Genomic DNA, 14,859 nt, shown 5'->3' with positions numbered 1-14,859 from the left:
AAAAAAAAAAAAGTCGAGTTTCTGAGCTCTTTCTGCTGCTGACTCTTCATCAATGGATATGTTATGAATGATTATACGAAAAACACCATTTTTCCTCTTCGTACTGAAGGATAATCACTCTGGGTAAAAGAAGTAAAATCAGTCTGGGTTATCTGGACTGAAAATCATACAGTATTGGACCCTTCTTCTTCCTGCCTTTGTTCCTGCCCTGTACACTCCAGTTTCTAACATCACGTCTTTTTTAGCTATGAGGTTGAAGTGGGAGAGCCCCAGGCCCACATGAAGCAGCACATACTGACCCAGCGCTCCTGGCAGGAATTTCAACCCCTGACTGAGTTCAGCAACAGCAGAGCACTGCCACTGCGCTGCAGGCAAGTGGTAGAAAGTGGAAAAGAATAGTGGTCCTATGATTACACATATTTTATGCCAAAGTGCCAATGGCAGTAGGAGAGATTCAAAAGGGAAAGATTTCAAAATTAACACTTGTCCATCGGCAACAAAAAGAAGGGAAAACTTCAGAAAATCATTTCATTTGAAGACTGAAAATTCAGTGGAAAAAAAGCTATGACCCCATAGCAACTTTTCAATCTATTTTCTCTTTTTCTCTCTCTCTCTTTTTTTTTTTTTCCTAACAAGAAGTTAATTTGACCCTGGTTCTTCTAGAACATTCACTTCTATTTAGACTGTCAGCAAAGATACCTGTTAAGTGCACACTATAGCTACTTATTTTTTGTCATATTTCTGGTCCTCCATGAGTGAGAAGAACAGGATTCATTAGGCTCTCCAGCAGACATGACACTTTTACATTTTATCCTTGTAAACCTGAAGATTCCCCTCTAAAAAATCCTCTTGATATCTTTCTTTGCTGGAGCCACCGTCTCCCAGAATATTTCACAAGGACTGAGATGGATTACTTCACATCAACCAGGAATAAATCTCAGCTTTGTCACTGTCTTATTCATATTTGATAGCATGAATTGATAATATGCTTAAATTTGCATACTAGATTAATTAGATGCTGTCTTCCTTGTCCTGCCTGAAAAACTTTACAATGTGTCGAAGTCTATATAAATTTGTTTCATGCTCAGAATTTTTCATAACGGTGTTAAATTTTTATTCTAATGTAAATTAATTAACAGCTAGTACAGACAGGGCAAGTGATGGACAAAGTGGCACATTTGAAGGAAGAATGGAAAGCAGTGCAAAACTTATATTTTTCATTCAATCACAGTTTCTGCAGGCTGAAAGGCATGTACTGACTGGTTCATGTGTGTGTAAGTGTGTAAGTGAAATCTGTGGGAAGGTTGTATGGTAAAAATCACAGAGATCCCCAACAGTACATAGAGAACACTGCCTGGGTAGGCTGCCTAATTTCCCACTGCTGGATGTGCTGGAGCTGATTCACTTCTGTTTCTTGATGTGTTCTTCCCCACGATTCTCTTCACGCAGATGCTGATTCCATAGCTTGTATGGTAGTGCAGACCTTGACCTAGGGTAGATGTTTCCCAGTGTACCAATAAATGGAAAGAGCCCCAAAAATGCAGAAGTTGTGGTAACCATGGAGGTTTGACAGTAAGCTAAGACAAGAAGATTCCCTTCCTTCCTCTCCCCTATAATCAAATAGGCATTTTTCTATTTTTTTTCCCCCTACTGTGAATTTGTACCTCCACCACATACACAATCTGGCCCACGGCAATTGGTCACTGTTGACAAAATATCTCAACAAAATACTAGGTCTCTGTGTGTCATCCTATTTCGGGCTTCCAGGAGCTGACAGTCAATGTAGCTATTTGCCATCTTGTTTGCTTCTGAAAAACCTTTGACTGTGCTTTCACTGCAGGACAGTTCATGGCTACTGAGTATCCTGAAACATCCTCCCTGGAGATTGGAAGATCCTGACCATTTTTTCCTCAACCTATTGATAGAGAACTACAGTGAATCTGTAATTATTGCATTGCAAAGAGCTCTTGGGAATGTGACCCGCAAAGTCCTCAGAGCACACAGACAGGAAGAACAACATGTTCAGAAAATGATTTCCAGAGCTGCTAGTCACCTTGGATAAATGCTTAAAATGGGCTGCAAATTACACTTGAAGGCAATTCTTTATTGTTATACTGACAAGAAATTCACACCTACAAACAACTATAATCTTCATATGCTTTTATGTGGATTGAAAGTAAGCCTTCTTTTTTCCCAGGCTTTTAATAATCTTTTTACTTTTATGTATAATGCAGCCAATCACCTCTAGAATACACAACTGCTGCAATGCTCAGCCTGGCACAGAATGCCAAATAATAATGATAATCAGATATAATCTATGGCTTCTCTTCTCTGTTTGCATAGGGCAGATGTTAGCAGACCTCAGTGGCCAACCACAGCTTAAAGTGATGATCAGTTGAGAAACAGATTAAGAAAGAATCAAAAGCATACACCATATCTTAATATGATAAGTGAGAATGGTTAAGCTGGTGTGAAAACTTATGTCCACTGATTCATGCATGATCTCATTTCATACAAATCCAGAAGACCTGGACATTCTATTCCCAAAAAACAGGACAGTCTTTTGAGACCACACTCCCAGGTTGGGAGGGGACCTCAAAGGTCATCAAGTTCAATGGGAAAAGGGAGTCTGGATGAAATTATCTGTCAACCTGCTCCATCTTATCTCATAAATCTCCAGTGATGGCAATTCAATACCTCCAGTGATGATTTTCCAGTGATTGATTGTTCTCATTGTAAAAAATCTTGCACGTGAAGATAACGCCTATCCTGGGGCAACTTGTACCTGCTGCCACTTGTCTTCACTATGCGGTTCCTTGAGAAGAGACAGCTTCTGTCCTCTTTGCAGCTGCTGTTCAAGTACTGAAATACAGTTACAAGGTCCCACCCTTCTCCAAGGTGAAAAGACCTAATTCCTTCAGTCATTCTTTATTGTGCAGGTTCTTCCTTTGATCATCACCATTGCCCTCTTTTGACCTTCTCCAGTCTGTCCACGGTTGTTTTTTTTTTTAAATTGTGTGGACCAAGACTAGAACATAGTACTCCAGGAGCAGCCTGACAAGCACCAAGTAGACTGGGATGATTTCTCTGCTGGTAATAACCCAGCAGGTGCAGCCCACGGTCTGATTTGGCGTTGTTGCTGCAATGGTGCAATGCTGACTCATGTTTCAGCTTGTTTGTCTTGATGTCCAGGTATGTTTCAGCAAGGCTGCTTCCCAACCACACAGACCCTAGCTTGTAATGGGCTCTTCGGTCTGTTAAACTTCATGTTTTTGCTTGTCCACTCTTCCAGCCTGTCCAGTGCTCTCAGTAAACTGGTCCTCCCTTTTGATGTGTCCACCTCAGCACTCATTTTTGAGTCATCAGAAAACAATGTGATGTCTGAGAAACCACTGTGAAGGAAAAACAGGTTTTAATGGAAGTCCTCCTGGCATATTATACAAAGAGAGGTAGAACTGAACTTTTAAAAAAAATTGTACTGTCTTCAGAGGGCTGTTATCTCACAGTCATTAAGATATTCTGTTATCTATCCAGCACATAGCCATGAAAAAGAGGTGCCTGTCTTCACCAATTTGATAAATCTTCTGAGCACCACAAGAGCAGAAGTACAGCAAGGGTCTTCTTTGACCTACTCAGATATGCTAAGCTGTGCCTCAGTCCCCAAAACTCAGTATTTCATTCGCTCCAGACTGCACCTCTGCCTATATGTTTTTCTTTGCCACTCTTCAGCAAGGAAATGAAAGCACTGAGTCAGAGAGCACAGAATCACAGTATGTTTGAGGTTGGAGGCACCCCTGGTGGTCATCTGCTCCAACCCCAAGCTCCAGCAGGGACACCTACAGCAGGATGGCCGGCACTGCATCCAGAATGAAGTGAGTGTGCACACACAGTTGCAGAAGAACACATTTTTAAAAATTAAATGGGCTCTGCATTACCAGCATTTCAGCTGTTTTCTGATTCACTTTCATGTTTACTGAGAGAACTGTTCTTTTCTGCATCAGATTTTTTTTTCTGCAGATAAATATGCAAGCACAAATATCCTCGCCAAGGAGTTTTCAGCCTTGAAAACTTCTCCCCTTCTTGCGTTTACCTTCTATTTGTTCACCTTCGAGGCATCCTGCAAACGTGGCCAGCTTATTTGAATGTTTCCTAAGGAAGCGAGGTAGGATGTGCCCTGTTTTCCAGCTGAAAAGTTCTAATTCTACCAGGCAGCTTTAATTCTCAGAAATGCACAAGAGACTATTGTGAAATAGTTCTTTCTAAAAGCAAACACACTGAAGAATAATGGAAGCTCACGTTTCGGTTCCCCTCCTAATCACATCTCTGACGTGAGCCATCACTGATGCACTGCTATGTTTTATCTATTAAAAGTGAACTGAAGTCTGTAAAAATTGAGGATGTACCTGACTCAGCAGCAGTTTGTTGTTTCTTGGTTCCAAGGACTGCAGATCTGTAGTGCAAGTAAGGCATGCAAACATGTCTCTATCCAAACAACCCGAGACTGGTGCAAACTGACTATCTATTTTGCCTTCAGTCACTATACCTTTCACAGTATTGCTTGGCTGTGCCTTAGGCCTAAAATGAGAGCAGTCCTTCAATTTTCAGCTTCCAGTATCCACAAATGAATCTCTTGCTTCACGCAAGAGATCCCATGGGTCTCCCCGCCGGCCCCAGCAGGTGGCAGCACTGCCCAGGAGACTCGCTGCCTACACGTGCCTACCAGCGCCGCTCATTTGTACCAGCGCTCCTGGAGGCTGAAACTTCAGACTGCTTTACTTTTTGAGTTACTACCCCTCCTGCCTCTTTGCGTGCTCGCACAGCTTTAGGAATATAGATAGGTTTTCTCCCGTTGTACCAACCCTAGGCACCAGCCTATTTACAAAGCTTCACTGAGGATCTCACAAAGAGGGCTGTGTGTTGAGGGGGAAAAAAAGAAAAAAAAAAAAGGAAAGATTTCCAACAGTGTGATAGTTTCATTTGTCTTTTAAACGTGTTTCGATGCTGCAGAGCATAACAGCAACACCAAACGATCGGGGCAGCAGAAGACAGGAGGAGACGAGCAGCACAAGGAAATGAGTCACAGCCCCAGGGGAAGGCAAAGGGAGTTCCCCTGAGGCGAGGCTGCAAAAATCAGAGCCTGCCCACAGGCTGGGGCAGCCTGAAGAGACTGACAGGAGCAGAGGCCAGCTGTACCATTGGACAAGAACCTAGTGTCATTGTTCAGCTGAGGTATGCAGCCATTTTAAGTAGTGAAAAGGGATGTGTACATCTTATGGCTTTAATTCTCCAAATGCCATCTTTCTGCTATATCACTGGCAGTACAGGGGGTGCTTGAGACTCTCAGATGTTATTGTAATATAAAAAAAACCTGTGGAATATTGTTATTTAACCAAGCAGTTTCATGAGGCATAGTTCACTCCATTATGATTCTCATTGTTTCAGCAGGGTGTGGCTGATGTGTCATTTCCAGAGCATTTGGGGGGTGAGGAAAAGCAAGCCCTTGCAAGGCAAACATCAGCCAACATATGCGTTACCTTGGAACAACCCTGCACTTCTTGCAGGATGTATTGCAGCACTCCACAGTCCAAAAACAAAATAACAACAACAACAAACACGGTGACGTTTATTTGGGAAAATCTAGTAGTGCCTCAGCAGACCGCTGCAAATATAAACACTGACAACAACGGAAGCTGAGGGTGATACAAGCTGGTGCCTTAGTTGTGCATTTGCTGTGTGAGGCATGGTGTAGCTAGTGACTTTTCAGGTGCCTTGGTGTCCACGCTGGGCAGAGGAGAGGGAGCCGGAATGGCCCCAAACTCTCCCCATACAGGCTGTGATGCTATGCTTGGCGATTCAGAGCCGGTCCATCAGTGGCTCCATTCAGCCTTTCCAAGCAAAACATACAGGAAGACAAACAAGAAGCATGAGGAATGCTATCCTGTCCTGCTCTAGGCTTTGCAGTCCTGGATCTGTTCCTACGATTTCCAAGTCCGCCAGTGCTTCGGAAGTCCCATCTGTATTTCCAGGCTTACCTGCTCTTTTAGTCTTCCCATCTAGTTCCCCGTCAGGGTGATTTGGCCCTTTCTGATGTGTAAAGTGTGTCCTCTGCCCTTAATGCCATCCATCTGCTTTGGCAGCAGAGGCAGAAGATACAGAGGAGATATCTACTCTGGGGCCATACTGTGGCACAAATATGGAACATAACTCTTTGTTCACCACAAATATCAGTGTACCAGCAACCTGTTGACCTTGTGTGTAAACATGTATTGAGAAGGATTTGGCAGTAAGCAAAGCTGGGAGAACTCTGCAGTTTTGTTTGCAAGGAGAATGGACTTTGGTGTCCTGACTTAGAATAATAGAACCATTAAAGCTGGAAAAGGCCACTAAGATAATCTAGTCCAATCCCAATCCATCCCCACTACGCCCAGTAACCACGTCCCTCAGTGCCACATCCACACATTTATTGAACGCTTTTAGGGACTGTGACTCTACCGCCTCCCTGGGCAGCCTGTGCCACTGCATCACCACTCTTTCTGAGAAGAAATTGATCCCAGTATCCAACCTTCACCCCTCCAACTCCCCCAAGCATAACTTGAGGCCATTCTCTCTCATCCTACTGCAGTTACCTGGGAAAAGAGGCCTTCCCCACCCCTCACCACAGCCTCTTTTCAGGCAATTGGAGAGAGCAGTAAGGTCTCCCCTGGCTCTTCTTGTTTGAGACTAAACAAACCCAGTTCCTTCTGATTTTTTTTTGCCTACTGAGAGAGAAAGGACTTCTACTTGTGCTGATATTTGGAGCTGGCTAATGCAAAGCATTGTTGCTTCAAAAATAATTCCTTTTTGAACTTAATCTAAAACTCAGCAGGGGCAGTGGGGAATCATTATTTGCAGCAAGTTTTGAGGCAGGTCACTGGAAGCACAAATGACCACACTCCATCTGGTTATGCCAGACACTAAGTTACTGGGGGAAAATTTTTCACGTCCCCCAGAGCCTGGATTAGGAGTTGTGCACTTGTGTTCATACACTTGTTTTTATTTAAGTGCAAAAAATTTGACTGCCTTCAGGGTCTTATGGAAGGGGCCATCTATTTTCTCACTTGTGGTTGTTGTTTCTGCTACATCTAATAATTTCATGTTTGTTCTTTGCTTGTTACTCCACCTCTGAGCTGTTCTGCTGTTGGCCTACAGCCTTCCTGGGAACAGAGCAGAGCATGTTTGTAATGTGCTGCCTTCAGATGCTGAATCACACCAGAGGCATAAAGCCAACAGCAGGCATCTTCCCCTGCCATTGTGCAGACAGAGGGCTGAAGGAACTATTTACTTCCCAACACAATCATGCAGTTCTGCCCAGCTCCCATGCAAAGAGATTTCTCTGCTGCTTGTTCTGGAAATTGGGATGTAACCTGCGCTCCCTGAGCTGTGGTAAAGGTGCAGGCATGGACTGCCTGTGAGGGAAGTAGCTGGGGCAGCCAAGTGGCATTCAGAAGAACAAGCCTGGGCACAGTGCAGCTGTTCTAGGTGTTGTCTCATGCAGAGCCACACCAAACAAATGCATTTCCTCAAGCACAGTACTTCAGATTTTCCTGCTCTCTTACCCTGTAGCTACCTGAAGTGGCTATGTTTTGCAATATTTGGGGATACCAGTGAAAACAGTGATGAGTTCAAAATATGAGTTCCCTCGTATCTCACATCAGAAATCCTGTGGGTGTGTCATTCACCACATCTGCTGCACTCACTTTGTGCATGCAGGCAAAGCTTATACTGCACACAGCTGGGGTCCAGGGGCATCTACACACAGAGCATCCACCCGGATATCTGCACACAGCTTTCTGAATGGACACTGCCTGCAGGGAGCAGCAGCATTGCTTTGGTTGCCAGGGCTGCTAGGGCTTGAAGGTGTAGTGCATTCTTCTGAGTGGAAAATGCGGGTTTAGGGTTTTCTTATGTGTGCAAGACTCTGTTACTTCTGTAATGATTTGCACCTGGTGCGAACTTGCACTGGACTGCACTACTGAGTAATTTCATAGCAAACCAAGTCCTCTGTACTGATGCCTGGTCCTGAGCATGCATGGAAACCAGTCTCACTGCAGTGCATGGCCACTACAGAGCCCACGGTTGGACAAACATTAAACTAACACACCGCTTAGAAAGGATAAGTGCTCCCAGGCAGAAGCGGTGCAGGCTGAGAAAATTATCCCTGCACCAGTACCATTAGTGCTATATTTGTCTTCGGAAAAGCATGAGCTAGGAGGGAACTGCTGCTGGAAGCTTACACCACAGCAGCGTATACAGTGCTTCATGCCATGACAGTGATACTTGGACGCTTGGGTTGATATTGTTGGGCTCTTTTGCAGCAAGAAAATAGCTGCAAGCAGTTACCAAGGCAGGAGTGATGTGTTCAGTGGGTGAAGGACAGCAAAACGAGCATTAGGGTAGCAGCAAAAGGTGAAGGTTTCTTTTGCTTCTTTCTTTTGCTCTGAGCTCAGTGGCAAGCCAAGCTGCACAGAGTGCTGTGATCCTGTTCCCAGCTACTTACTCTCTTCGTCACTTATTCTGTTCACCATTAGTTCCGTTTACTATTTTTTTTAATTGTATTTTTTTTTTCTGACAAAACAGCATATGATTGTGAAATATTTTTCATGTTACGCATATTCCCCTTCAGACCAATCCCAGTTTCTTTTTTCCATATTTCTGAAACAGGAAGCAATGTCCTGCAAAACAGTGTTGCAGCTTTCCATAAAACTTGTCCTTAATAGCCTGTACTTACTTTGACTTCCTGTCTGCTGTTTTCACTGGAATCTGTCTTTTGTCATGGAGTCATAGAACATCTTAGGTTCGAAGGGACCTTAAAGATCACGCAGTACAGTAATAATCTAAAAAAAGTCAATCTGAGAGATTAAGTCATGCACACTGTACAGTCTCTGATGATGAAGAATTTAAACCACTGAGCAAACATCAGAGCAGGGTGGTAATGGGAAAGTGGCAGATGGCTATAATAGGTTCTGGAATGTCACGCCGCAAATAGACCTCTATTTGGAGACATGGCTATTAATGTTAATGCAGACTGTAATGTGTTAATCGCACTTCCAGTGGCGACAGTAGTTAACTAGTTGAGTTCACACAAGACAAGCCAGGCAGCAACAAGGCTGCTAAATGCGTGACAGCATCCAGAAGCCCCCATCCAGCCTGTAGGAGATGACTCAGCAGCGTGGTACTACATTTGGGGCAGTTCTGTATGCTTATATTCTTATTTTCAGGCACACAGGGCAACCATGGTCAGCAATGTAGTTGAGAATGCTATTTTTCTTGCTCTAAAGTGTGATAGACTATTTATGTACGTGTGTGTATATATGTATGGATGCCTGAATGTGTGGCTGCATGCAAATACATTTTGTACAGATAATTATGCCATTATGAAAGAGTGTCCATTTAGATGAAAAACGCCTTTATACATCTCATAGTCTGCAAACCAAAGAGGACAATGTATGTAATAACTTTTCTTCTTCACTGCTATAGCCCTACTTTTAAGCTTGGTAATCAGAACATAAATGTGGTCTGACTGAAAGTGCTGTGCATAAACAAAACTCAAGGTCGACATTTTTGCCCTCTACCAAAACACTATGTGACCTCTCTCACCCATCCTCCACCTCCAGGTAGCAACAGCAAAGGCAGAAGCCTCCTTCTTCACTAGCAACGCTACTGGACAGATGAAGGCTGTTGGGACACACACCCAGCCACCCAGATGCAGCATAGCATCCCTGTAGGAAGAACAGGTGTGCTGCATCTCATGAGAATGAGCAGGGCTCAGCACTGTAATTTCCTTTCTATCAACAGGAATTTCTTGTTTGCCTGAGGTTTCTGTATAAGCTGCCACAAGTGCAGAGGGAAATACTGCAGGAATACTTCTATAATTTCTGACATCTCATTTCACAGGCAGCTGTGGAAAATATATGTGAAGGAGCATCATCTCTAGCCAAGACAGCAAAGAGTTTACGAAACACTTGCAGGAAGCAAAACAAATAAACAAAATAAGATATTTAGTAGGATTGGCACTTTTGTGCTTTCTAACCAGCATTAGACTGTTCCTGCAAGGCCCTTAGGGTCAGTCACAAAAATGACCACCTTTTGTCGTGCTGAAAGAACCCGGGCCACTTTGAGTTGCATGCGCTATGGTAGCTCAAGGCACACAAAACTGAAGGCTCATGCTCTGGATGTCCCTTATGAAGGCAGAGCAGAGGCACATGGAGGAGCTATTTTTCCTCCTTTTCTGATTGCCGCCCGGCTCTAGAGATTCTCCAAGGTTTCTGTTGAAATTCTGTCTCAAGGTTAATATTTTATTGCATAAATATTTTATTGCATTCAGTCTAAATTAACTATGTATTTCAGTGTTGTTTTGCTGTAAGTGGATATTGTTTAATGTTTAGTCATTAGTTTTTTGTTTTACCTGGGAATCACAAGAATATTGGTTAATGCATTATATCATAGAACTGTACAAAAACATTGAGAGGCAGATATGTGTTTGTATGTATATGTAAATACACTAGGTATATCTGCAGATAAATACACATATTTTGTATAAATACACTATTTATGAATACCACGTGTAAAATATTTCAGTGCTGTTTGTTTTTTTTCCACTTTTGGATTAGTCATAAACTATACTTTTATCTGTCTGTCTTTTTGGGTGCTAATTTTGTACGGATCTGTGCACAGGTAGGTGAGAAAAAGAAAACACAAAACAGAAAAAAAAGTCACAGGACATTAAAATTTCATCTTCATTAACCTTGGTTGGCCTGCGGGAAGTCACTCACATTTATGATTTACTGCATCTTTGCAAACCAATGCAAACAACATTGGAGCTTGTTTTGCAGGATGTGCAGAAACATGCAGCTAGTTTTCATAAACCCTTCCTCTATTAAGTCTCTTCAAATGTTAATAAGCTTATGATGAATTTCATTTTAAAGTATTTTTTATTACAAAACTGGCAGTAATCTGTCCCCTGTAGAATACAACATCCACCCTTTCTCCCCATAACTGGAAGTATTGAAACCAAACTGATGAAAGCTTAACTAAGGGGACCATTGCCTAACCGCAATTTTTGGAGACTGGTGTAGAGTGGTGCTGGATGGAATTCCAGTACTCTCAAAGGAAAAGCATTTTTCAGTGTCAAATGGAAACTGATAATCACTGACCACATGTCCAGGAAGTATATGAAAGTTTAAATCTCTCACATGGGTTTTACATCTGCAACATAAGGAATTGATACAACAGAGTTTGTTAAATTTTACCTATTGAAACTGTAAACTGTGCTTAATTGGTGTGTATTTCACTCTACTAGCATGGTTTTATACTGATTTTTAGACCACCTAGTATATAAAGACTTTAAAATTTCTGAATGCACAGATTTTCTTCATCCCAGCTCACACAGTGCTATCTAGAGGCTTATTTAGCCTGTTATGAAGCAATCACAGTCTGTGATTTGAGAATCTGAGACAAAGGCTATTGTCATTTCCTTATGTACCAATACTGCATGGAGCATAGTTCCTCCAGGTTTATAGAAGATCAGAAATGTCAGACATAAATTTTGCTGTAATTTTGTTTTATACTTGATATACTGTTATACACTTTATACTGGAGAGAATGTACTTCATCCCAGGAAGGTCTTTTTAGATAAAACCAGCAGACAGAAACGAGCTGCAGATTAGCCGCTCCTACATAGCTGCAATGTTTGACATTTGTTAGGGTAACGCCCATCTCAACATTCTATACTTCCTTTTGGATCTCACTTTATGGATATCAAATAACCTTGTACCGTTCTTATCTATATCCAATCCAGAGAAATGCCTGTAATTTGCTAAAAGCTGTATTTATACTGAAACAAATAAATGACTTGAAGCACACATTCCTAAACTGTTCTCCATCCAACAGTCACAACTATTTTAGGAATACAGCAATCTTATCTTAGCTGCCTTAAATCTCTGCCATGTCTCAAAACTGACAGCACTGTCGGGTCTCACCAGTAAAAACTGGCTGTGGAGAAAAGAAACCTTCAATAAATCCGTATTTATCTGTATATATCAATTAAATTCAGCTTCAACAATTATTTAATTTCAAATTTAATTTTTTGAATTAACTTCCAGATCAATATTTTGCGATTTATAAAACTATAGAAATAAAGGAAAGCTATAGAATCAACACCTGTTTTCTCTTGGCTGATGTAAGGGTCAAGACTTCTGTCTGTGCAAAGCAAATTTCCATTTTGCAGTGGCATGCAGTCCAGCAGGAAGTCTTCAATCCACACTAAACAAACAAGGGTATGTAATTTATATGACGAAAGAGAACATGTTTACAATGTATAGAAAAATACAGGTATCAATGTATACAGAAATAAGATATTTCTTTTTTAATAATAAGGGTTTGAAACACAGCTTTGTACTGCAAGAAAGTTAAAGACTATTTGTCCTTATCAACAAGTAGGATTTCTGTAACTGAAAAACTTCCCAATTTCCATTTACAAATGCTTTGTGAACAGAAGCAGAAGAAGAAGAAATTAAATATACTTTGTGTGTCTTCATTAATGCTGGTGTGTTAAAGCAGAGTGGGGATTGCAGGCACCCAATGAAAAAAAGTAAGTCTGCAATGGCCATAAGAAGGCAGTATCTGGAGTTCAGAGGAAAAGAACAGAAAGAAAACTGACAAGAGTCTCTTGATAAACCAGAGGAAGAGGGGGGAGGCTAAGCAAACAACTTGTTTGACTAGTTTTATACTTCTGTACTTCTTTTAAACTGTTGCAGATGAAAATCCAATTATACATGAAATTTTAAATTTCATTAATTTACTGAATGACTCATGAACTTGCAGTACTACTCTTATGGAAGTTATGTTAATAATATATATATATGTGGCAAAAAAATTAGTTAGATCTTGGTAGAACTTTCAGCACCTTTTTATCCACAGACATATCACAGTAACTGGAGACCTTTGGAGTTTGAGTATGGTAAAGAAACATGAACCTGTGATTCTGCATTCCAATTTGTCTGCCAGTACCTTGAATTAAGTATAAATATATCCACAAAGTGCATATCTAAATGACTGTTTAAAACATAAAGCCAATTATTGTAAGTACTTGCTTCCATTGCACATTATTAACAGTAAAAAGCCTGTGTTCCTGCAGCTGCTGCTGTTGCTCCAGCTGATATACACTGAACGAGCAATTTTTGGACTTCCCATCATCTTCTGTGTTCATGATCAGCCCTTAGCAGACCTCCCAGAGCCATGTAAAATCTAAGCTGTGGGTTTGCTCACTTGCAAGAGAAACGCAGATGCTATAAAGGAATTGTTAGAAAATGCAACAGAAAAAAAAAAACAACAACATGACTTAGAAACCTGATCAATCTCCAGAACACTGCAGGTGTATGCAGATGCTGCAAGATCTGGATTAAGGCTCTGTGCTCCTCCCTGCAACTATCCCGTCCTGGAGGGCATCTACCACACCCTCTGAGCCAGGCAGGGCTGCCATGTTATACACAGACTGATGCAGGTTGAATTCTTCCAGAATATGTCCTTCTGTGTAGGTATGTATGGCAGACCTGAACGGGATTTCTGAGGGTCATTTCAAACATCATGTCTTATGCCTAACTTCCCAGCAGAGAGCTTAAAATTGGCCTTGTGCTGGATCAGCAGAACCCTCAACACCCTGCAGGACACTGATCAGCAAGCAGCTTTTCCTGTATTACCGCCTCATTTCTGGGTGACTCCAGGATTTCAGTCACTGACGGCTTCAGCTGCTGTCACAAGGCATGTAGCAATAGAAGGGGTGAAGCATACGAAGTTGCCTACGTGGAATGCTGTGTCAGACAGGCCTTCTGCCTGCAGCTGAAGAACTCCGTGCTGTTCTTCCCGTCACAGTGAACTCATGTGCTTAAAATTTTAGGCAGAGTGGAAAGCAAAACCCATACATGCTACTGAATCACTTCAAAGGCCAGTGATGAGTGCATGGAGTGTAGGAAGAGCAGGGAATGCCTCAGGCAGGGGATGTGCCTGACCCACGCTGCTTCTCACCTGGAGGCTGAAGCCATTCTGAGGCCTCGCATACATCCACCCACAGCACCGACTGGGGCTGCTTCCCAGCGGCCGGCTTTGATCTGCATCGGGGAAGGACTTTTGTCCTCATGCTTCAGGGAGTGTGGCTGGTAAGGGAAAGAGCACTCCCTGAGAACTTCTTGTTCCTCCTGTTGGTGTATGCGACCTCAGTACATACGTGTCCAGAAACCACTGCTGCTCTTATTACCCTTATTATAGAGAATATCTGTTTTGATCACAGTTACTCAGTCATGATTCAACTTCTAACAGCTTTGTGTGACCACGACAACCCCTGCCGTATTTTGGAACAGCTGTCAGTACTGTTGTCAGTCAGGAGCTCAGTTCTGTGAGGACTCCGTGGGCTGGGGTACTGGGAAAGTTTTCTGACCAAGTACCCAGTGAGTGACACTGACGGGAGTCTCAGTGCTGCGGGACATGTCTCAGTCCCAGGCTGAGGCCACGCGACGAGCAGCTTTACGCTCAGGACTGTGGGAATCCACAAGCCTTGCCAAGAGACTGCGAGAAAAGGCCTTCCAGGGGGGAGAAAGTCAGTAACTCCACTTGAAAGTTGGAAAGTGTCGACACTTCCCCCTCCCGCCCCCAAGCATTAACAACACAACGCAAGCCGCTCCCGCGTTGGTGGAGCGAACTGGGACGCCCTGCCCTGGCCCCCCCGGCCCGGCAGGAAGAGGAGGGACTGGCCGCGAGGCTCGGTAGCGTCCTCTGCTCCGCGCCGCCACCGGTCGCCCCCCGCCCGCAGCGGCACCGTGCGCCATG

General features: G+C 42.8%; 1 protein-coding gene across 1 annotated transcript in view; it reads left to right on the top strand.

Annotated features, from left to right (window-relative positions):
- Positions 1–14,517: 14,517 nt before the first annotated feature.
- The window catches only part of CAST (calpastatin), a 62,291-nt gene continuing 61,949 nt past the window's right edge, over positions 14,518–14,859 (top strand). Inside the window, exon 1 of the mRNA XM_019610607.2 lies at positions 14,518–14,629. Coding sequence (XP_019466152.2) covers positions 14,518–14,629 — 112 coding nt within the window. The remainder of the gene's footprint in view (positions 14,630–14,859) is intronic.

This window comes from Meleagris gallopavo, chromosome Z, assembly GCF_000146605.3.
Source record: "Meleagris gallopavo isolate NT-WF06-2002-E0010 breed Aviagen turkey brand Nicholas breeding stock chromosome Z, Turkey_5.1, whole genome shotgun sequence".
NCBI lineage: Eukaryota > Metazoa > Chordata > Aves > Galliformes > Phasianidae > Meleagris > Meleagris gallopavo.
Note: the sequence above shows the minus strand (reverse complement) of the source record. Positions and strands in the feature narration are given on the sequence as shown.